This window comes from Oxyura jamaicensis, chromosome 9 (genome assembly GCF_011077185.1).
Source record: "Oxyura jamaicensis isolate SHBP4307 breed ruddy duck chromosome 9, BPBGC_Ojam_1.0, whole genome shotgun sequence".
Taxonomy (NCBI): domain Eukaryota; kingdom Metazoa; phylum Chordata; class Aves; order Anseriformes; family Anatidae; genus Oxyura; species Oxyura jamaicensis.
The window spans coordinates 23,986,995-24,010,795 of NC_048901.1; the positions used below are offsets into that span (position 1 = coordinate 23,986,995).

Here is a 23,801-nt window from a genome sequence, read left to right on the forward strand (position 1 = left end):
CTGCAGTGAGTTAGCATTTACATGCCACCGACAAATCTCTGACACCGTACGCATTCCAAGTTTAAAATGAGTAATTTTCACTGTCTTTCTGTGAACACTGAGGAAAAGAAGCCCGGCCATTGCAGTTCTATCTACGTCTGGTAAACATCAACCACGATCCTGTGCCAGGAATGTCATTGGTTTTGAACTGGAACTTCCTCCTCTATTTACTGGAAATCTGCAAAAATGCTGTTAAGCTGAGTAGGTCAGGAAGAGAGAGCACACAAACAAAATCCAGAGTGGATCTTCTGGTAATAATTAAATGAAAATGGTATATTCTTTTTCTTACCTAATTCCATCATCTTTATCTCTTCTTTACAAGTAGGCAAGATCTAATCAACTGATTACGAAGCTAAGCATCACCAGTGACATGCTCTCCTGACTGTAAGATTCTGAAAAAAGGAAACTCCTGTTTGGCTTTCTGAAAAAGAGCCAAGAAAACAAGCATATAAAATAAAACCATATTGCTCATAGTTTTGGGAAGAGTTAACTTGTATGTACATTCTTGTCAACTCTTTTCAAATGCCATGCACCATAAGTGATAAGCAGATCTGGTGATAAGCAAGCAGCACTGACAGATGACCTTGGTCAATTCGTTACGGCTTCGGAGACTCTTTGCATTGTTTCCGAAGAATAAAGAGGAAAGAGAATAAAGAAGAAATACTGGCATTCCTCTGGAGTGTATGCTGTAAGTGGACTGCAGGAGCAAAGGATCTGTGCTTGGAGCACTTAGATGAAAAGTACTCGGTACTGGATGACAGTTCATCCTCCATGCCTATCTGGAGTTCATATTTAGCCTGCTAACCTAAAATTTTTAAACTTTCAAAGACAGAGTAGTAGTTGCTTGCCTACTTACAAAACAATGATTTATCAAGTAAAAAAAATAAAATTACTTTAATAAAACAAATTCAAGACAAATTATTATCAATGTTATAGTATTTCTGTATTTTGATAACAAGCAGCATTTACATCTGAACAATTCAGCTCTAATCTCCCTGTGATACTTCTGTGCGTACCACAAGGGGAGGATATTACGATGAAATTCAAGTCCAAGACCCACTGAAGCCTGCACTTATCCAACCAGGATTGATTGCTTGTATGGCTTGGGCAACCGAACTTTTTGAGCAGATTGTGAAGAACCATTCAGTGTACTCAAGAGGGAAAAAAAAGTCAGCTTTTCGCTTTGCCCTTTTTTGCAGGAAGTCGTCCCGTTGCTTCGAGGTATTTGTTAATTATTTCTTCTTGAGTACTGGGCAAACAGGGTTGATATTTACTGTATTCCATTGTATATTCACCCTTTCCCTGAAGAGTTGGAAAGAAAATTGTCAAAGTTAGGATGCTAAACAAGTATTTAAACCTTATTTAGCTGTAGGCTAAATCTGTGAGATAACATGCAGCTAAAACTTATGATGAAGTATACAAGCACTGGATTCCTAGGCATGTAGATATAAGATACAAAAATAAACAGTATCTGAACAATGTTACTTTGATGTTTTTGCTTTGTACTATTTACAACTCTGGATGTCTTCCCAAAGTATGCAAGGATTTTTTGTCTGATCGTTATAGAGCTAGTGATAGCGATGTTAATTAAGCAACAGGTAAAGTAACAGTAATAGCTCCAATGTTATTTTCCTATTCTGTATTTGTGTTTCCATTTTTACCACTTTTTCTGCTGCATGTATTATGTCAATGCTGATGCAAATTAGCACATTTGATTCATAGAAATAAGAATTTTCTAACGAAAAATTCTGAGAGTACTTACCTCTGTGCAAGACCGCAGCTCAGAGGCATATCCAAACATATCATTCAGTGGCACCTAAAATCCAAGCATATTATTCTTGTAGGAACACAGTATTTTTCCATCTACTTTTGGCTATCATCCAATTAATCTCAGTTATGGTAAGAGACAGTAAAACCTGGTGCTCTTTGTAAACAGTGCTGATTTTATTATCTGCTTTTGTAAATACCGCTTATTTCAACTAATGTACATTCACAAGGTATATTCAGCAGAAAATCCCCCAAGTCTCACTTGGAATGCACCAGACACTGGAATATGCCAAACTCGGTAACCTGCATCAGCAAGCAGGAGATCACGACACTTGAAACATCGAAGGCTGCAGCTCTAAATACCATTTATGAAGCAGGAGCGATGCGCAGTATGGTTTGGCATTACTTAAAGCTTTGCTGAGAGGGTTTACCCTACCACCGTTAGATGTTCATTTCATACGATCTAACATGAGAACAAATACACTTTATATGAAAGTATGTAAAATACACTTTTACATGAAAGGTGTGAAGAAAAATCCTTTGCGCTCATCTGCGATTATTACAGTTGATGCAGTTATCAGTTGAAGGAAAACAGCTGCCAAAAAGATCCCCCTTACTCTGTGCATTGCTGCACAGATTTGTTTCACTCCAAGGTAATACAGCCAGCCAGCCTCGACAAAATCAAATTCTGTTCCTTTCTCTGACACCACACGATTTTAGGTTAATAAATACACTTCTCTGAAGCAGGGCGGGTTTACAATAGGTTTACTAATACTGCACGATACGCTTCCACAAACGGAAAACTTGTGATAAGCTTATCTGCCAAGTAACTTGACTAAAACGTTTAAAATTCTGGCCAGTAAGAAAACCAGTAACAGAGTCAAAAGGCAACGGGAGAAGAAAGGGTCAGGAACCAGCTACCACCACATACCTCAGCATAGAGAGTAAAGTAACCCTCCAAGCCGTCTTGCCCTGTGATCACTCCATGCCGACGATTAATTCCAGCTATCACTGCTCCCTGGAACTCCGCGGGTGCCATCACCTCCACTGCCATAATGGGCTCAAGTATACGCACGGTGGCATTTTCCATAGCTGGAGTAAAGAGAACATGAAACACACTCTTAGACCTACCTAAATTGTAGGCATTAAATGATTCTGAATTTGGTCTTGCAAGAAGCCACCCAAAGCCACTCCAGTGGTAAGGCCAGAAGTGACAACTAAGACATGCTTCCTATGGGATCCAAGACAACAGCAGTTAGCGGGAACATCAAGCTGTGCTTAAATTAACTTCCAGCTAGATTCACATGCAGCTATACGAACTACAGAACACGCCTGGTGTCATTCCAAATACCCCTATGGATAGCAAAGAACTGTTTGGTTAATGCTCAATGTTTCTTACAGGGGGGGAAACAATATTGACTACCTGGAATTCCAGCCCCGCTACCTTTTATTCCAGAGATGGCAGTGCTGTCAGGCATGTAGTTTGATAGAATGTTTTGATATGTTTGATAATATGTTTTCTTTTTTTTTACCCCAATAAAACTATACAACTATAAGATTAGTCTGCCTTCCTCAAAATTTCTATGAACTCTTGCACATACTCTGCTCTACACAACCAGCCAAACTTTGAATATACATATGGATACACCAGGCAACAAACCAACCTCAGGAAACGATGTCATGAAAATTTGCTCCAACAATAAAGAAGCCAGTAGGACTACACATTCAGACTACTAGCTTTATACCTTGCTTTAGTGCTCCTTCTCCTGCTCTGATGAAAGAGAACTCGTTGGAGTCCACCATATGATGTGCACCATCTTCTAAGACAAATCGGACTCCAGATATCTTGTGCCCTGACGTTAAACCTTTTTCACATGCGTCTCGGAATCCCTGTCAAATAACATCTTAAAGTTAGTTTTTAGACTGAGATTAAGCTTTAAAAAGATTGCTATTAGCAATGGCCACTTAACAAAGACACTAAACTTGGTCACCTTAAAAACAGAAATCATGTAGTAAGATAGAAGACAAAGATAAAGAACGTACTGAGGACTTTGTTTTGTTAAGGGGCTGTATGATCAAAGACTGAAAGAATGCTTCACGTGGAAAATAACTACTTCAACTGTTGGATTGAAAAACAAGATTCTTTTAAGACTGTGTGTTTTTTTCCAGGACTTGGAAAAAATCTTGAAGTGTCACACCATGGAATCATGGAGGAATTCTTTTAGTTTGATTTCAAAGATCATGATAACATGGAGGGAAAAGGATTAAAGTTGCATATGATAAGTTATACAGTTATATGAACAGAAGAAGCCCATAGAAGTGGTGAAAAAAAGGAGTAGTTGGTAACTCATGCATTAAATTAGCTTAACTACAGTTACCTACGTATTTGGTCTCAGAGAAATCACAAAAAAGTTGCATGTTTCAGAATCAAGGATAAGAATTACATGGCCACAATCAGAAGCAGAACATGGAAATTAAAAAGCAGATTCATCAGAAGGAGGCTTGTTTTACTGTCAGAAGAGAAAGCCTACCTTTCGTACTAAGGCACTGCTATGGAAATAGAGCAGGCACACACTACCAAAGAAAACAAACAGCAGCTTCTAAATTAAGTGGAAAAGTTAGGAATGTAGGATATTAAGCAAAAACATAGAAATTTGATTCTGCTTCCACTGAAATAATGGGAAAAGTCTCCTTGCCTGGGGCAAGACAGTCATAGTAAATGTTAACAGAGTACTGCAAAAAAAAAAAAAATAAACACCCAAGAATCAGAATTTCTTATATCACAGACATACACAAATCTCTTTGTACCTTTTCAACAGCAGGCACAAATTGTTTTGGAATATTTGTGCCAATAGTTCTGTCTTCAAATTCTAATTTTGTGTAGTCTTCAGGATCCAGGGGCTCAAGGACTCCTATAACTTTGCCATACTGGCCTGCTCCACCAGTCTGTTTCTTGTGTGTATATTCAAACCTAAAACCAAGCAGAAACCCCACAGAATGCCACGTTATTCATTACAGAAATTGCGCTCTATCCATGGTTTTATAAGGAAGAAGTTCCTGTTCTGCATTTTGCTTCACTCCGTTTAGCTAGACTTAATCAGAAAGGCTAAAAGTTGTGCGACTGAAAGCACAGCTGAGAATATTCAAGTGCTCAGAGGAACAACGCATTTCTTCATCTTGCGAGCTGGAACCTAAGAGCCTGTGCTGATTTAACAACCCAAAACACTTCTGTATATGGTAAGCAACGCTAATGAAGCCTGATTACCTTCAGGCTGGTTGCCTGCCTGAATCACAAGCTCTTATTCCCACGCATACCCACAGTCTCCTCCTACAAAGTACTTTGATGTTAGGTGCACACACGGGGCAAGGGTGATTAGGAAAAAACAAACAAACAAAACACCAAACAACTGTCGTGTATTTCTATTTTTTGAAGGAAACTAGAGGGATTTTAGGTTTCCTTGAAATATTTAACCTCTGTCACAGCTGGCTGCGTGGTTTCAGGCTGTTAGGAGAGGAGGAGGAGGAGGAGGAGGGCGGCTCCAGGACCGCTCCTCCCCACGCCGCCGCTTCCTGCTGCCGGCGGGGACAGCCCTGTCGTGCCGGGCCGCTCTCCTCGCCCCCCGCCCCGGACTCCCCCGGCCCCATGTCGCAGGGACCGAGCCCCTTGGCGGAGCTGCCTCCCAGCCACTGCCTCCCCGGCCGGGCGGCGGCGCTGGCCGCGGCCTTCATCGCGTGGCGCCGCGGGAGCCCCGGGCGCGGCCTGGCGCTGAGGGCCCTCAGCCGCGCCCGCCGCCAGGTGAGGCCCGGCCGCGGGGCCTGAGGGGGCGCGGGGCGGGCGGCGCCTCCCTCAGCTGCGGGCACCCCGAGGCAGCGCTGCCCGGGGCTGAGGTACAAAATACACGCTGTGTGCTTGGCCGTTTTGACAATGCTGCTGCAGTGACTGGGCCCTTCTCCGGGCAGACGGTGTTTAACCGAGGAATCCCTGCCTACAGAACCCCTGAAGCACGCTCCCTTAAGGGGAGGCAGGGAGACAAAATGCACCACAGACTTGGTGATTTGCCCCTAAGCCTGCTATAACCCGTGTACTAGCAAAGCTAACCTACTTGCTTAACTGTAGGTAGTCGGTCCTGTAAAAAGACTTAATGCAATTCCTAGCAAAGTGCAAGATGTATGCAGTATAAGGAACCCAAGTAAGATTCTTGTCTCCAGAGTTTAAGCAAGCAGTATGTGTTATAGGACGGAATCATACCGGGATATCAGTGTGCAAGACTAGAAAGGGAAGAGGCAGTACTAAAAAATAAAAGAATAGCCTAGCTCTGTATGCATATTACGGAGTGATGCTGCTGCAGCCTGTTTCACAGTAACTGGAAACTTTTCCAGAATGCAAAGAAATTCAGCATTTTACAAAATAAATATTCTTAATGTTCTCCTTATTTAGGATATTGATGATGTCGGGCATAAATACCATCTGGAATTTGTGTTAGAAGACGTCTTTGAGAAAGTGAGTTCAGATTTACTTCATTAACACATTAATGAAGGGCAGAAGTTGGCTCTACCGATGTGCACTGAACAGCCAAAACTCTATGCTGCTGGTATTAGCCGAGGCCAGTGGACACACCATAACATCTGGGGATTGTTTCAGATTTCTCTACATTGTAAATCAGAGGGGGGAGAAAAAAAGCTGAATTTTACCAAAAGGGAATCACCACTTCCTACACCATACAAGCCCTAAGTATCTGATGCTGTGACACCGAACTGAGGGAAATGACAAGGACATTACAATGTCATTCAATTTCAAATTGAAGTTAGGTGAATCCGTGACTAAGTAACAGGAGTGACATTCTGCACCACAAACATTACGTTTTAGATCTCTACAGAAGGAAAAGTTCCTGTAAAGTTATGTTCACAGAAATGCTACGAATGTACCTTGTCTTAAATAATCACAAAACTCTGTGGGCCATACTCTAAGAAAATAAAAAAGTACATTAAGTGCAAATTACCAATATTATACATGCATTTAATCAAATATTAATACCTTAATTAACTCTGTAACAGGACAGTACTGTTAACTGCACTTCTGAGGTTCTTTATCATCTGGGCAACAAAAACGCTGCTCCAGATGTGCAATTTACAATTGAAGGAGAACTTAAGAACACAGATGAAGCAGATAACCGATTCTACAATCGAATCAAGAGCCTGAAAAACGAGCTTGTGGCAGAGAACATACCAGGTACAAAGAAGGGACCTGGGCGAGAAAGATGCGAGAGAACATGTTCCGTGGCCAGAAGCAAACCTGAGCTAATGTGGTGGTGGTCCACGATCCACATGGGAGGCCCTACCCTAGGAGCTGGGACCGAGGGGGATCGGGCCGTTAGCCCTTCTCTGAATACACGCTTCCTCACTTTCCCTTATTCCGCATGCTGTGTCAATCACGTTGCCAAGTTCATTCATCAGCTCTGAACTGCAGAGCTGATACATGATTTGCATGTGACTGTTCCTTGAAAACCTTCTGTTACTTCTTAACCTCTTTATCTTTGTGCTTTGTGACTGTTCCTGGTAGCACACCAGGTGCCCAACTGCACTACTCTGGTCTGCGCTTACCCCTGCCTTGACGACCTTACAGAATGTGTGTTAAGAGGAAGAAGTGGGGCAGAGGGGTGGTATAGCAGCTATTCCAAGATCATATAGGTCTGTAACACAGCAGGAAACATCAGCCAGGAACCCTGAGTGTTAGCACCAGACCCTACTTACTAAGCTGTATCATCCCATTAATGACCATGACTCCATGAATCTTTCTTGATGTGTATTTTTTGCTTTGTTTCCCAGACAGCTACGGCAACGTGCCCCCAGAAATGGAGCCCATCAGAGTGCTAGCCTGGGTTGCCTCTGGCTACGTGATATGGCAGAACTCAACTGAAAATACTAAGTACCAACTTGCCCAAATAAAACATGTGAAGCAAGTGGTAAGTTACCATCGATGCCCTGAAAGAAATATAATATTCAGGAGCTAAACAACCGTGGCCTGTGCCGAACTAAGCTGAGGCAAAGTTCTTAAGCAAGAAACCTCAACTGTGTCTGAACTTCTTGGTCTGGTTCATTTTTAAGCCAGTGTTTAAGTTTTTTGTTCCACCTGGCCCTTTCCTCTAGCAAGTCATGAATGCTTTCATCAATGGACTGCCTGTTTATTTATTCTCTTCCTGAATTTTGCTTCTAGAAGCAGTCTTCCTGCAAGAGCAGTGTTCTATGCTTATTTAGTTAAAATAGAAATTTCCTTTCCACTTAGGGGTCATCCCTTTGATTACAGTTTTATATTACTTTCCTGCCTTTCATCTGTAGCATAGGCTGATCTGCCAGTTATCTTGTACCTGCACAACAGGCACTGGACTATTCTTGATTTACACCATGATCTAGCAATCAGTCACCGTAATACTACTTGACATCTCTGCAGTACCAAGATCTAGACAAACAGCAATGGGCTGCATCTCAACTTCAATAAAATACCATCTACGTTGCTTTTTGTTTATACTCTTCCAGTCTCCATCCACTTGCTAGTTCAAATGCTAATCAAGAAAGAAAATGCTGATTTAATTCCACACAACTTTTTCCCCAAACTTCTTAGTAATGCTGCTTTTTATCTGGGGAGAGTGGAATAAATTAATTTTTAGATGAGACATTCATGTTGCAGAAATGCTCTTTTTTCTCTTTTTTTTTTTTAAAAAAAAAGAGTTTAACGACCCATTTAACAATTTCTATAACACTTACCTCAGGGTTAGCTTTCTACCCAACGTTTAAAGCTTAGTTCAATTGGAACATTACTTCTAGACTTGTATCAGCATGATCAACTAAGTTTACGATATGGAAACTGCATTCAGGAAAACATGTCAGAAGACAGCGAGGGAACAGAATACCTCAGGATTAAATGTTTTATATTTTCACTTTTTTTTTGAGTGATTACAAATACTGTGTTAATCCCAAGCAGCTAAGCTCAGAAATCTACCCTAAGCTCAAAAATAAATATAACTTGTCAAATCTTAATACAGCTATTCAAATTGAGTCAACAGCTGCCATCATCAACAGGCCTTGAAGGCTTTTTTACCTGGAAAGGCAACCTGTTTTCAGAAAAGTTGCAATCAGAGCAAAAATGTTTTATTTTTAATTTAATAGAATTCTGTAGATTCTTCCAGTTCTTCTCTATTCAAAGGGCATAAAATACACTGAGAGTTAAGAATAATTCCTAAAGTGATGGTCAACTTTAAATTTAATATGTAAGCTAGATCTGAGAAAGAGGGCAGGAATGTTTAGATTTTCAGTATATTGGGTTTTCTTCCAAAAAGAAAGACTTCCAGAGCCCAAATATTTGTCCACCCAGCACAATTCTCATGAAGTTTTGGGTATGAAGGCAATGCAGAAACTCATTTTGGGAGCAGGATTTGTTAACGCTTTAAAGAAGCTTCTTTAAAGGAGGAATTAGCATGGTTTTAAATGTTATCTGCGGTCTCAAAAGTGATTTTTAGAGTTCACAAACAAAACATTACTGTTTTGTTATAATGACTAAGCTACGTCTGCTTTATGACCTGCCAGTTTCATCTGAAATGTATCTAAGACTTTTTATTATAACCAAAGCAAATTGATTCACTACTTTTAAAGTAGGTGGAAGTCTTAACTTCAGCCCTTTTCATCTTTTCTTTCCAGAAAAGAAGTGATGAGTATCTTGAATTTGACTACACGATTCTACTTCATGAAAACGTGTCCCAGGTAAAGTCTTATTTCTAAAAAGCTTTTCTGTTTTGAAGACTGCCAGCTGTGTATGTCCAGCTTGGACATGCAGATGGTGAGGTGTTCACAGATTTGGTGCCTGGAGGTCAGCTGGTGAAATGGGTGAGGTTAGGGCAATGATCACCCATCTGTCTCAGCATTACCTGCACCTGTCCCTATGCAGGCAGGAGACAACAGGTCTCTAATTTGTGTCGGGAGACTAATTTTCAACTGATTTCCTGGTGCTTACAAGTGCTCTATTCATTGGACAGAGGGTGTCCCAAATTATCCGTAGTACCACAGTAGGAGTGGCAGTTCTACACAGACATGCTTGAGTTGCAACACTAGCCTGGAAGACAGAACAACGTAATTGCAGCAGCATGGAACACAACACAGGCTCAAAAAGGCCTGCAGGAGAACTTAAAATGCTTTAACAATTCAACAGGACTGTGTGTTGTGCTGCTTATCCTGAACTATTATTGGTGCAGGATCAACCTAGGTAAAGCCAGCCCAGGTATGGCTGTTACGAGAGTCAGTTCCAGTCCAGTATTGTTCAAAGAAAACACCTTCGCACTTCTTGCATTTTTACTTTCTACCCACAGGAGATTATTCCCTGGCAAATGACAGTTCTTTGGCATCCGCAGCATGGCACTGAAGTAACACAGAACAGCCGTCAGCCAAAACACGTACAGGACGACTGCAGCATCTGATACAGCAATGGAAGAAGCTCAGATGCTACCAGAAGCATTTCAAGGGGGGGAATATAAATTGGTGGGGTGGACACACAATCAAGGTACGAAGAAAGACCCCTTGTTCAAACAAACATTTTCCTCTTCTATGTTGTGCTTTGATCTGGCACTTTCTCTACTGTGTAGTCAAGTTCTGTGTCAAAACAAACAAAAAACCTCAGTTTTTGCTAAAAAGAATACTTACGGCACAGGTGCAGATATGTTCTCTCTAAAGGCAACTTTTGGCTTTCCCATGGTGCAAGGGCAACCGTATTCTCTTTCCATTCGCTGCAGGAAAAAAAAAAAAAAAAGAATGCAATAGAGTGGTACCCACACCATGGCAATAATTTTATTACAAATCTTTTTGAAATGAGAAACTTGATCAGGGCTAACCAGATTTTGAGTTTTGGACTGGATTGATTTGGGGGATTTCTGTTTTTTTTTCTTTTTCTTCAAAAAAACAGTGTTAAAAATTATTTACTGTCATTCTGCAGTCATTCATGTTTAGGGGCTATACACAGGGAAAAGCAACCATGTGATTATTTTATTCAAGTTTAAGTTTTCCAAAACAAAAGCCATCTTTTCTTCAATCTTTCAACATTTCAGATACATCTGCTGTATGTAGACTAAAATCCAGAACAGATACCAAATTGAAAGAGACAAATAAATCATTACAAGTAACTATTCCCTCCTGCCTGCATCATCTCTAATTATGAAATGATACCTTTAAGAGCATGGAAGCAGACTATTTCTCTCTTCTTGTAGGAAATAATTAACAGTAAAATTCATTATAAGCAAAGGCTGCTAAAGCAAAGTATAGTGCTTCATACAACATTTTTATGTCTTTGAACCAAAAAAAGTGAAAATATTCTAGACAGAAGTTTCATTTAAATAGATTATAAGCCTTCAAAATAGAACCACTAGAGAGAAAGAGCCTTCAGAAGTTGACTAGGAAGTTAAGCACTTCCCTGAGCAGCTACTAGTGGTCACATTAATGCCATGGTACTTTCTGCTAGGAAAACCTCAAAATAGCTGTCTCGTAAGAACCATGATTGACACTAAAGTAAGTTTAGTTGTGCACCTGCAAAGAATCCTGCAAATTCGAAGAGACCTAAAGTACTCAATTCCAAAATCAGGCCTAAATTTAGACTGGCATTGATTATCCTATCTGCAGATAAATTTTTGTATTGCAATGCAATGTCTCCACCAGAAAGGAAGAATTCTTGGTTGGCAAAATAGTCAAAAGCAGAGTCCATGGATTCTGCTTTCCAAATTACCTGGGCATAGATTTCCAGGTGCAGTTCTCCCATTCCAGAAACAATGGTCTCTTTGCTCTCATCATCAAAATGGATCCTAAAGGTGGGATCTTCCCTTGAAAAGCGGCTCAGGCCTTTTGAAAATTTATCGAGGTCATTCTAAAAAATTACACATGCAAAAGAAACATCAACTGAACATCCAGAAGCCACACAAAGAAATCTGAAAGTTTCTTGTCAACTGCTTAGCACTTCTACTCCCATGAGGTTATTTTCTGAAAGGGCCACCCATTTAGAGCTGCATTTATTTCTCCAGTTATTTGGAGTCCTATTTACCTAGCTCAAAGACACACGTGTTCTTTATGGTTAAGTAATACTACCTAACACATCATTCAAATAACGTTAATGTGTTCTTAAGTACTTTCAAAAGAATATTTTATAGTGCTCACCATAGTCTATATGATTTTATATTTGACTGCTAACCAGCGCAAAGTAATAAAAGTGGCAGAAAGAAGGCAACTTGGTCAGAAAAGGGTTGATTCACAGGCTCCTACCTTGTTGGAAGGCTTCATAGCTACCGAAATGACAGGATCAGGGATGTGAATTGATTCCTGCAAGTCATAAAGGAAGAGATCACACAATCAGGTTTTGCTACACCTAGTGATGCAACTTCTCCAGAAAATTTGGATCACAAGAGCTCTGGGTCACAAACAGATGACTGCTTTACTTATCAACCTGAAACATCATCGTGTAAGTGCAACAGAATTATGTAATTCTCCTCAGGATTGCTACAAGGCTACGACTTAATAAATGCCATGCTGCCAACCACAGCATTTCCAATACTTACCTGGAGACAAGCTGATTTGGATTCACACTACTTAGGAAGACTCTGCTTCCCATCATATTCTGTAAATGTACGTACAAATAAAAATGATATCTTTACATATATATACAAATACATAGCTCACTAGTTTTGGGTAACAGCATCCTCTCAGTATTCAGTTACCCATGGACAGCAAATGATGCAGTAATGCTTCCAACAGCCCTGAACAGTTTGGTAACACTGCAATTATGGATTTGATGTCAAGTGTAGTAAACAAATGTGCATCTCTTGAATGTACCATACTTCTACATATACAGGCTTCCTGACGCATAACCATCATAAAACATATTTGCAGTTGTGAATACATCAAAAAATATTTAAACAGGACAAACAATTAAAACTTCTTGCAACAAAATCCCAGTAAATTACTGTACATGATGAGGCACACAGGTGAGGAGGCATACTCACCATGGAGATGTCAGTACTCGTTTTATCAGTGAACGTATCCCCACTTGCACAATCAATTCCAAACAACGCACATATGTCTCCTGCATAAACTTCGTTTACATCCTTAAGAAAGAAAAATTTACTATTTAGAGGACACTGAAAAAGATATTCACATATTACAAACGACATTTGGTTTTAAGCAGAGATATAAACACTGTGTTTAAAACCCTGATGTTAAGCTCATTTTTTTCCTTATCCATTTCCTCAAAACAAATGCCCAGAAAGTGTATCTCAGCTTGGATGCTACCTTACTTTAATGTAAGGATGCAAAGCAAGCAACTTTTACAGGCAGTCACGATCCAGCTATATAGTTAAGGCATTTCAATCAGGGAAGTGCAGCATTTGCAGCAGTTTGAGAATCAATTTTCAGTTTAAGAATAGTGTTCAATAATCACATGAAAGAAAACTTTGCTGTCTGTTTTGCCAACCCTGTTTTCCTCCTCCCACAGGCATGGAACATGGGGATAATGCCACAGTTAGCTTTCTGTAGCTGTCATCTCAGAGCCATTTTATAATACTTCTCGGGCAAAGATTCTTCCACTTCAGTGGGAATACCACACTGAAGATCATTCAGTTTCTTGTAGAGGTCTATTAAATGCTACAGGCAAATATGAATTAACAACAAAAGCAGAAATTTGATGTATCATTCAGAGATACCTGAAAAGTGAGAAGCGTGTTTAGTAAGAGCATCTCAAAGGGCAGCCCGTGTGCCTGGACTGCCCCTCACTCACCTCCATGTTGTCTGAGTGCATTCGGACAAGTCTTTGGACACGCACTCTCTTGCCAGTCCTAGTGTTATAAATATAATCAGACTTCTTCAGCATCCCCTGATAAACTCGGAGATAAGTTAACTGCCCGAAACGGCCAGCCTGAAATCAAAATTCATTAAAAATCAAATCTAATCCTTCTGGGAGTCAAGACAGCTCCTATTTGAAGTATGGTCTGCGCTGACTGACCAAATGATTCTGTTTTGAGTTTACAGACTCGATACGTAAATGAAATTTTGTTTAGCATAGTCTCAGCTTTCGCTTGACTCTGAAAAGGAACGTGACATTTATCGGCTATTTCCTTTACTTCACCAATTTTACCAGTGCTAAGCCTTCCCAACAGAGGCACGCATTAGCCAACAATTTGGTCAGCCACTTTCCACATGAAATTCTGCTACTCTCTGGGCAGCAAGCAACCCATTTGGTTAGAACTGTATTTTTTCCTTTATGTCTCTCTCATGTTCCATTATTTTCAACTTAGACAAAAACTGCATTTTTCTCTGGAAGTATTTGAAATAAGCCATCCTTCCCCCCAGAAAAAACTTTCAGGTTTTAACTAAGAAAAATAAGAAAACTGTGAAGTATCTGGGGCCCAGAATCCATTTTAAGACTTCCAAATTTGGCAACGTCTGATACATTTGTGGATATTATGGTTGGAAGCCAGGTTTGCGTTTTCTGCTGTTCTCTACTGTTTTTGCTGCATTAAAGAAAAACATTAAACAGCTTACCTCTAGTTTAAAAGCAAGGCCTATAAAAGGCTGGGAATTGTCTCGAGCGGAGTTCAGTAGGAACTTGGCTTTGTCCTCAGAATCCCTTCAAAAAACAAACAGGAATGGAGATGGAGTTTATGTTATGAAGAAAACACGGCAGTCTCCTCTAAACACAAGTCCAGTCTTGGAAAGTCCCAAGGGCCCTTGGTTTCACAGCCTTATAGCAGAGGCTTAGAAGATGCTGGGTTGTTCTACTCTTGCACATGCAGGACGGGGAGGTTTCAGTACGTGCCAGCAAGGGGATTATCCACCAAAACACAAAACAAGAGCACATATACATTGAATTGCAGCTTGCCTGTCACAGGTTAACTTGTCGGTACCGGCAGGTACAGAAGAAGGCATATAAAAGGACACGGGTGTAGGCAGTGGTTGACCTAAAAGCAGCTGAACGTGCCAACGTGAGGCTTTGCAACCACAGCTTTGTAGTAAGACTGCAACGTGGATGCAGAAGGACAGGGAAGGGATGCAGTAGGCACTCCTCTGCCAATGCCCACCAGCCACATTAGGCATTTCAGCCCGTCCCAGCAGGCAGATGTTAACATGTCGGAAATGGCCCAGCAGCAGCGAGGACTCAAAAATTCAGGTGACCGCTGGGAGAAAGTCATAAACTGTATTTATTAGCATCATTTCTGTTTAGCTCTCATTGAGCCTGAACAACTCAGATGCATTAAGAAGGCCTGATGACCACCCCCAAGCCATGACTGGAATGTGAAGGGCTGCTTGCTGGCTCTGCTGTCGGGTTTCATATTTCTTAATTGTGATGGCACATCTACTTCAACAGCCATGTCCAGATGAATAAAACATCAGTTAACGTATTTCAGATGTGCTCTCCCCTCTAATGTAGGCATGATTTCAAGGGTTATCATTAATTTATAAGAGCTGTCTCAGCATATAAATGTTACGTTTGAAAAATAGTTAGCGCGCATTAGAAGTACAAGTATAAACAGCAACCCTGAAATGACAGGTGAGCTCTCCTACTTTTGGAATGTGGCGCAGAATTATAATTGCATTAATTAATGCAAATGGTAAACGACTGCATTTCGTTACTGAAGTTTCCCACTACATATTGCACTGCTTTGAAACCTTATTCTAAGACCTCACCGTAGGTTAACGCACGTACTTACCCCTTGTTAAGAATAGCATAGTTCTCAACTTCTGAAGGATTTGGGAGGTATTCTAAGACAGCATCCAGCAGTGGCTGTACTCCTTTGTTCTTCAAAGCACTTCCCACAAGTACGGGGGTAAAGGACTTTTTCAGTGTTGCTCTTCTGATTGCAAGCTGGAAAAATTATCAGTGCATTACTGGCCTTCTGCAACAGCTTCAGGAGTCTGATGCAGCACCAACGTGAAGCATTCCAGACGTCCCCTCCATCCGCGCTGGCTGTCTTCACTCCTGCAGTAAAGCAGCCACCCCCACAGTCTGCTGGAGCCCCCACACAAAAGCCTCCCACTACACCTTGCTCACTGGTATTCTAGAGAAGCAAGAGAAATCCCCCCCACGCCCTCCAACAACTTAAATTTAACTTAGAATTGATAATGCTTAAGAAATACAATGATAACCCCTAAATAGTCAGAAAAAGGTCCTTGATTCTACGTTGATAAAGTCAGGGTTCTTCAAGTCTGCCTTAGGCCTCTCATTCCCCGTATTTAACTTCGTTGGGAAATAATACACAGATATTTGTGAAAGCAAGGTGAAACGCTTCAACTTCTGTACAGAAAATTCTGCTGAAAGAGAAATTTAGGCAGTGCAGAGATATTTGGGTAAGTGGCATGCCCAAGGAATCACCATTTTTTGATGAGAAGTGCTTTAACACCATGACAGAAGAACCTATCCACATCCATCTGCAGATGCTGAAGTTGTGCAGCCGCCTCAGGGATCCTTCCAGGATCTCCTAGGGGGCTGAGAGAGAAAACCTAACTGCACACCAGCCTCCTGCTTACTCAGTGCCTCCCACCCACACTTTGCCATGGCATGTGATGCTTCACTGAGCACCAACAGCTTCCAGAATGGCTTTCATCGCTGTCTGTAAAGGTTTGGAAGGTGGGCAGGAGGGAACTAACCCCAGCCAGCTACCCCAGGATTGCTTCCTCGGCCTCACCTCTCCCTGCCACTAGAGGATGCCACCTCCCCGCGGACACGGCGGCCTCACTCCAGCTGACAGCAGCGCCGGCTTTGATAAACTGAAAGAAATGGATTCTCCGGAACAGACTAAGATAGCTCATCACATCACCTAAGCTGGGAGTTAGAGAACCTGAAGAGAGAAGGCTGAACTATCTTTATCATTAGCGGGGAGCGCCATGGGGACTACCTGAGCCAAGTGACAACGGAAAACAACAAAACCCTTCGACAGAGCAAACAGAATATCCTGCCTTTAAATCGTTCTGAGAATGAGGTAAATGTTTCCTTCGATTTGTTAATGAGTTCACAGAAGTAATACAAGGAAAAAGTTCCTACATCAGCACTTCTGCTCCTTTGGCCCACATCTGCTCTTACACACACAATGCTGCAATACCCCCGAGCTGATGCCCAGCGTTTCTGTTTAGCCACGTGTTTTCAGATAAAGCAACGTGACTGCAACTTACCCTCGCCAACAGTTATCTTTGGGGTGGGGGAGGCACCCTTTTATTTCCTTACAGAGATTACTGTTACCCCATGCCCCACTGAGCAGCTGGGGCACATCAGCTCCTCGAGCGCAGCGTTACGGACGGCAGCAAACCGGGTGATGTCGAGCCAGCTGATCTGCAGCAACCATCGTGTGCTAGGACTGTGCCTTCCAGGAGTGATACTTAGCATCGTTCCTACCAAAAGATTATCTTCAGCGGAGACTTGGCTGCTGGCCACTGAAAGAAAATCCATCTTCGGGGACGTATTAGTACGAATTAACCTGCATCTGCAATGCTACAGCCATTACAGCTGTAATTAATTGGCTTTCAGAAGTGGGAAGCAGATGCATGCTGAATAGGCAAATTTGGTTTTTGCGACAGATTTTCATCCCAGCAGGAGCTATCAAAAATAGCTTGCTGCTCAAAGTCTGCCACCTCTCAGGGTGTGAGTGTATTCACATCTGTACGTTCCCTCCTCTAGGTGGAGGGCTGATCCCTGCAGGTCTCCAGAATTGCTCTTTTATTTCTATCTTTACCTAAGAGAGACGGGCTGCTTTGAAACATGAACAGCTCAGGCTTCATAATATAACATTTGATCAGTGCACTGGCTAGATGCATGGTTGCATCACTAAGAGCTACGTTTTTTTGGTACTTCTGAAAAAAAGCCTTTTGCTTTTACGCCTCAAGCCAAGTGGGGATGTACAGACCCCTGCCTACTCCTCACCACCAGTAAATCGCCCAGACAGCCAAAACCAGGTGTGTGGGTTGTGTTTTGTTTTTTTAAACTCAAACCCAAGGTCTGTTACAAAGTTAAAAATGATCAAAGTTTAGCTGCCATGAAGATTGAAATTAATAACCCCTGGGGGACCTGCAGTGCCCACCAGCTCTGAGCAGCTGCCAGCCCTCCGTATCCCAACAGATCAAGTGGGCAACTTCCAGGAAAGCAAGCAGTGCAAATCTTACCAGGAAAAAAGACTACTGCACAAAGGCAACCAGGCACTGCCAAGGAGACAAATGCTCAGAAGAGGACTTCAGTGTCACAGCTCTGTTTAAAGTAACTCTGATCACTCCTGACCTGAGCCCAGCTGGCCTGGTGGGCTCCACTCACCGAAATAGCTCCTGCTCCTAACACGTCTCCGCTCGGCTCGGCTCCTGCAGCTACCAGCTAAGCACCCAGCGGGGAAAAGCAAAAGGGAAGCTCTAAGACAAACCGGCTTGAACTTCACCAGCAGCTCTCTTTGGAAAAGCAGCCTGCCTGTGACATTCTGCCACGGCTACAGGCTCTTCGCACAGCACTTCTGTGGTTTTTTATTTATTTAACACATGGAGCAACTTATCCACTGTGGCAGTTTCAATCTTTGATTGGTAACTGTTAACAGCAGCCACTGGAAGATTATTGCTCTAGTTAACTTCTGAGAGTAGAGAGAGCTGGTGGCAAATACTCACAAATACCTGCACCAAGCGCGAATTAACGGAATCTACATGGCCGTAACACAGCTAAAAGGGCAAAAAGCAACCACGCTGGAATCATGCCTGCAATACAGCCCTGAGCATGGCTCCCTTATGCTACCAGCTGGCACAACACAAAGCCCAGCAACTCGCTGTGTGCCGACAGCTGTGTCTTGTCCCGAGTTACACACCCACTCGCGGGGCTGCGTGGTGAATGCCAACTTGCTGAGCGGTGCCCTACGGTAACTGTCCTCAGGCCACCTCACACTCACAGCACAGAAGCAAGACCACGTGTGTGTGGTGCAGGCTGTCTCCGGCTGACTGGGGTAGCCAAGCTTTTATACCTGGCCTGACTAAAGCTAACACCACAGTCATCAGTCACCTGCAGTGCGTAGGGAAGGGACTGCGATCCACGTAACAATCCACTACAGGACGTGCAGATCGCCAAGAACATGGTTGTGTCTGCTCTCCAGCCTGCACCGAACAGTGAAAGCTGATCTCATCCAGGAGCAAACTGCTGCAGGACTTGCAAAATCACGCAGAGCTGCAGCAGCTCGGCTTCCTAGGCCTCCCCACCATGTTCTGTGGACGTGCACTTGAAAAAAACAGTGATACCGAACTGTCCTGAGAACAATTTTCAGCCTATGACCAGCTGATGTAGGAAAACAGTGTTCTTCATTACTTCTGTGCGCATCCCTCTGTGTTGTCATGTTTGCCATTTAATTATTCCATAAAATAAATCATGTACAAGCTTTCCGCATCTTTCAAGAGATCAATTTTTCTTCTTTCTTGAAAATTGTATTTTGACCTAGATCCATTTCCTCTGGAGTCTCCAAGTCATCCCCATCTCTTTCTGGTGTACTGCTCCTTTTACCCCAGATGGATGCCGCCAACACGAACACAAACTGAGGCAGGATTGCCTAGGCCCAAAGAAGACTTAGAGCATCTCACAACTGATTCCCTACAGGATACGAAGTAAGTCAGAGACATCAAGAGCTGCACTGCAGGTAGGTAACAGAATGGCAAAACCAAGCAGATGTACCTCGAGACAAGCAAATGGCTCAAAGGGGCACCCACAAGCTCAGACCTTCCGATCAAAAAACAAATTTGGAATGGGCCCTCGGTAGGGACTGGACTGGGAGCCCACCTGCAGGAGGTGACGTCCTACGGAACTCAGGCAAAGAATTTCTTCAAGACTTCAAGAAATGTTTTGGGGAGAAGGGAAAAAATCAGAAAGAACACGACGTTAAGAAGAAATACCATGAACTTACCTTTAAGTCAGCAGCTGTAGGAATCTTTTCTTCCAAGAACAGCTCCCCGAGTTGATCATCCGAATTAGCAACACACTCGATCAATTCCCCACGGCGATCTGCAGCCTCTGCTCTGAACTCAGCTGGAATTTCATCGTATCGAACAGTCTGGCTAAAAACACACCAATAATACAGCCACTCTGAAGGAATACCACACGAAGCAGCCTCTCAATCACTAGTCATTGTGACGACCAGCCTGACCAAGAAAAATTTACTGTTGGCATGGATATTAAAAAATAAATAAATAAAAAATTGCTTTATTAACTTGCTATCTTTGATGTTCTGATGCTTTAGCAGGAAAGCGTTCTTCCCACTCACAGCAGGAGTGTGCAAGGATGCAGGACAACCTGATCAACAAGCTCACCCACATCTTATCTTCATCTCAGCAAGCTCATGCCAAATCTACGCTATCTGCTCCGTTATGAAGCAAGTCTCCTATCTCTCTGGGTGGCAAGTATTGCTACCACCCCTCCACTCTGCCACAGTTAGCCAGAGATTCCCGGTGAAGCTACCAGTCACTAAACCTGACTCTGCAGAATTGTTTTGCTGTAATCTGGTGGGCTGAAAGGTGATGCCTCAGCCCTAGCACAAGCTGCATCCCTAACCTTCCAAACAGCAGGCTTCTTCATCTCTGAAGAAAAACTGTTGGTATTACCCATCTAAAGAGTCACTTTAGAACAAGAAATATGGAAGTTTCAAACCTTACCCAAATGCACCATCAAAATATATAGCTCGTTCTTCAATTAGATCTATAACTCCTTTAAAGTTTCCCTCCAGACCAATTGGCATCTGAACAAAAGCTGCGTTGTGTTTTAACTTGGATCTGAAAAAGTGAGGAAACATGGATGAGTTGAAGAAAAAACAGTCACTGCCATCCATGTGCTCCAGATGGTCTTTGAACGACATCTCATTCCTACACATCACCGTATTTTGTTCTTTCAACAGTGCCAAAATCTACCAGTACTGATGAAAAATGCCCAGTAGCATTTTAACCTGAGGAACTGCCTGACTTGTATATCCCAACAGATACAGTGAGCAGCTTCCATGGGAAAAAAGGCAGTGCAAACTGCTTTCAGATTAATTACTTGATTACGGGAGTTCCTTCTCCCTTGCTGCACGCTAACATAAGTATCTTACAGATGAAGTTAGGCACAGAAAGGTGGCAGGCTAAGAGGCACGCAGAACTTCTGGTATTTGAACCAGACACTGCCCAACCTTGTGCCATTGCCCTGCTGTGAGCTACAGGACATCTCCCACCAGTATCTAAGAAAAAATAAAAGGCTGTTTTTAGAGTGGCTCTGAATATAGCTCCGGCATCAAAATAAACACCAAAAACCCAGCTCTCAGACAGTACGAGTCTGGGCTGATGCCAACATTGGTTTTGCTCCCATTTTCTTGACGAAAGGGAGCGTTGCTATAGGTCAGAGTAAGATTTAACCTCAAGCCATGCATTATCTCGCAAAATGTGATTACAGACTCCACAAAAAAATGTTTTTCAATATTCTTAGCATTAATCTGCGATGTGAATAGTTCGGAATTACTTCACAGGTAAGTTAAAGCGATAGATACCTCAACTGCTGGACTGCTCTGGCTGGACTAGAGCCCTGTCGGTCCAGCTTATTGATGAACGTTACAAACGGCACGCCGTAACGCTTCATTTGCCTGTTCACGGTTATTGTCTGGCACTGAACTCCTCCAACAGCACAGAGAACCAGAACAGCTCCATCAAGAACTCTCAAAGATCTCTCTACTTCAATTGTGAAGTCTACATGTCCTAAATAACAATAAAAAAAAGAAGTTAGTCATAGATGATAAAAAGCAGTAATGGTTTTCTCACAGCTGCAGAAAACAGCAACACCCAGTGAAATTGATCTCCAGACATACCGAATCTCAAGGTCAGTCGCTAATGAGCACAAAGATTGCAACTTTTTTTTATATATATACAAAGGAAGAGCAACCTTGAAGCGTTCGGAGCCGTCATTACCTGGCGTGTCTATGATGTTGATGTTGGTGTCCTTCCACATGGTATACGTTGCTGCAGACTGAATCGTGATTCCACGCTGTCGCTCTAGCTCCATTGAATCCATGACAGCTCCAACTCCATCCTTACCTTTCACCTTAGCAATAAATAAATAAAAATTAGTCCAAGAGGGTTTACTGAGAATTCTACAGGAGCAATCAGTGAGCATCATCCTTCACACAGCAATGAAAAGGAGACGTGAGAGAATCACTGATAATTCCTGACGTGCAAACAAGCTTGATTTTTTTGCAGCTTCATCTACTACCCTAATGTGTTTTGCTCCCCTGAAGATCATCACCCTGAAAGAGGTTATCAAAAATCTGCCACAAATTATGCTTCACGGTTAATTTAATAAGCTAACATATCTGAACCTCAAAACTACATCCCAATATTCTCAGTTTCTCACAGCCATTTCTGACAGTATTAAAAGAAACACACCTCTCCCATGATATATTTACCAGAAATAGGAAGAAATGTCTCGAAATATGATTTGAAGTGTTGTGGAAGAGGAAGAACACTGCAGCAAATGAGGGGTCATTTGATCCCCTTCTGCTCCATTTATTTTTAAATTTAATTTTAGGACTCCTTTCCTAGCTAGGCCTGCCACCGGCTGCATCAGGCACAGCTCCCTGACCCCACACAGGACGTTGCGGATGAACAAGTCCCAGAAGCACTGCGATGGCACCCAACACGCAGCCCTCTCTGCCCTGGCATCCTCCAAAACTGACCTCGTGCATTTGTGCTATCCGGCCCGTGTAGAAGAGGACTCGCTCCGTTAACGTTGTCTTCCCCGAGTCGATGTGGGCAGAGATGCCGATATTGCGGATCCTCTCATTGGGAAGGATGCCTGAGGAGCAGTGCCTACAGACGTTCAGGTGAAACTGGAAGAGAGGATTGTTGCCGTTTTATGGATGAGCAGATCAAACGCAGCTCAAAAATCTGCTCAACCAACTTTTCCACAGCATATTGCTCCCAAGGGGCCTTTCCGAGCGTCCTGAAGCCCTCCAGACCCCCAGGAACCAGGCAGCCCACTAGGCCAAGGCCCAGAGCACTGTCCTTTATCCCTATCCCCTTGACAGAGTCACTGCAGCCTTCCTCCAGCAGATGGATGCCTTCAGACAAACAATGAACTTCTCGAAGTCGAATACAGCCCCGATCACATAACCCTTTTGTCCCAGAATTGCCACTTTTTGCCCCAGTCCCCCTCCCGCCCGGTCACGGCGCGGCCCGGCGCAGGCCCGCTCCCCTCAGCGCGTCCCCGCGGCCGGGCCCTGTCAGGGCGCTCCCCGGCCCCCGCCGCGGCCCCTCACGAAACGGCGGCCGGTACCCGCCCGTGCCCCGCTACCTGCCCGTGACGGCCCCGCGCCGCCCCGGCCCGCAGCGCCCGGAGCATGGCTGCCGCCCGTCGCCACAACGCGACGCTTCCGGAGCGCGGCGCATGCGGGGCCGGCACCGGGGCCGGGGCTCGCTGCGTGCCCCCGGGATCGGGCGCCCCGGAGCCGCCTGAGAGGATTTCGCCTGCGCGCAGCCCTCGGTGAGCGGCGGCAAGGAGAATGCCTGAACGATTCCTTGTGTAGCGCAAGGATAAGAAGCGTAGAAGCGGGGTGTTCAAATATCGCCCTGCCCGCCTTCGCCGGGATTCTCGTTTTTAAAACTAATTCTGAAGCTGCGCCCGCCTCCTCACCCGGCCCTTCTGCCCTCACCTTGCCCGGGCACGCTGGGGAGTAATGCGGCGTGCACACAGCTCCTGGTTTTGGGGGCTTTGACATGAAAAACGTGAGACCCTCAAAAAAAATCCATCCCCACCCAAACCAATATTGGTTCATATTGGATGAAAATAAGGGCTGCTTATACTAGGGAACCATGGCTGCCATAAAGGCTCAGTGTTCACATAGGGGACACTGGTAACTAGCACCTCTCTGCCTGGGAACTGATCTTATTTAATATTTTAGTGACCTTCATGATAAAGTAATGTTAATGAAGTTCACCCATGACAATGCCTGAACAGG

At 43.2% G+C, this 23,801-nt stretch overlaps 2 protein-coding genes across 2 annotated transcripts; one reads left to right on the plus strand and one right to left on the minus strand.

The window, feature by feature from the left end:
- Positions 1-957: 957 nt before the first annotated feature.
- On the minus strand, positions 958-22,676 carry GFM1 (G elongation factor mitochondrial 1). The gene is made up of 17 exons (XM_035334250.1): positions 22,521-22,676; positions 21,757-21,889; positions 21,342-21,546; positions 20,479-20,595; positions 19,734-19,884; positions 15,534-15,688; positions 14,368-14,452; positions 13,604-13,741; positions 12,834-12,935; positions 12,097-12,153; positions 11,567-11,704; positions 10,495-10,577; positions 4,615-4,777; positions 3,552-3,696; positions 2,738-2,898; positions 1,802-1,855; positions 958-1,341 (listed from the first exon to the last, which is right to left on the minus strand). Exons 1-17 carry the CDS (start codon positions 22,527-22,529, stop codon positions 1,210-1,212), a joined length of 2,028 nt encoding a protein of 675 aa, XP_035190141.1. The 5' UTR covers positions 22,530-22,676; the 3' UTR covers positions 958-1,209.
- On the plus strand, positions 5,276-10,592 carry LXN (latexin). The gene is made up of 6 exons (XM_035334255.1): positions 5,276-5,602; positions 6,245-6,307; positions 6,862-7,036; positions 7,633-7,769; positions 9,499-9,561; positions 10,164-10,592. Exons 1-6 carry the CDS (start codon positions 5,450-5,452, stop codon positions 10,269-10,271), a joined length of 699 nt encoding a protein of 232 aa, XP_035190146.1. The 5' UTR covers positions 5,276-5,449; the 3' UTR covers positions 10,272-10,592.
- Positions 22,677-23,801: the final 1,125 nt, after the last annotated feature.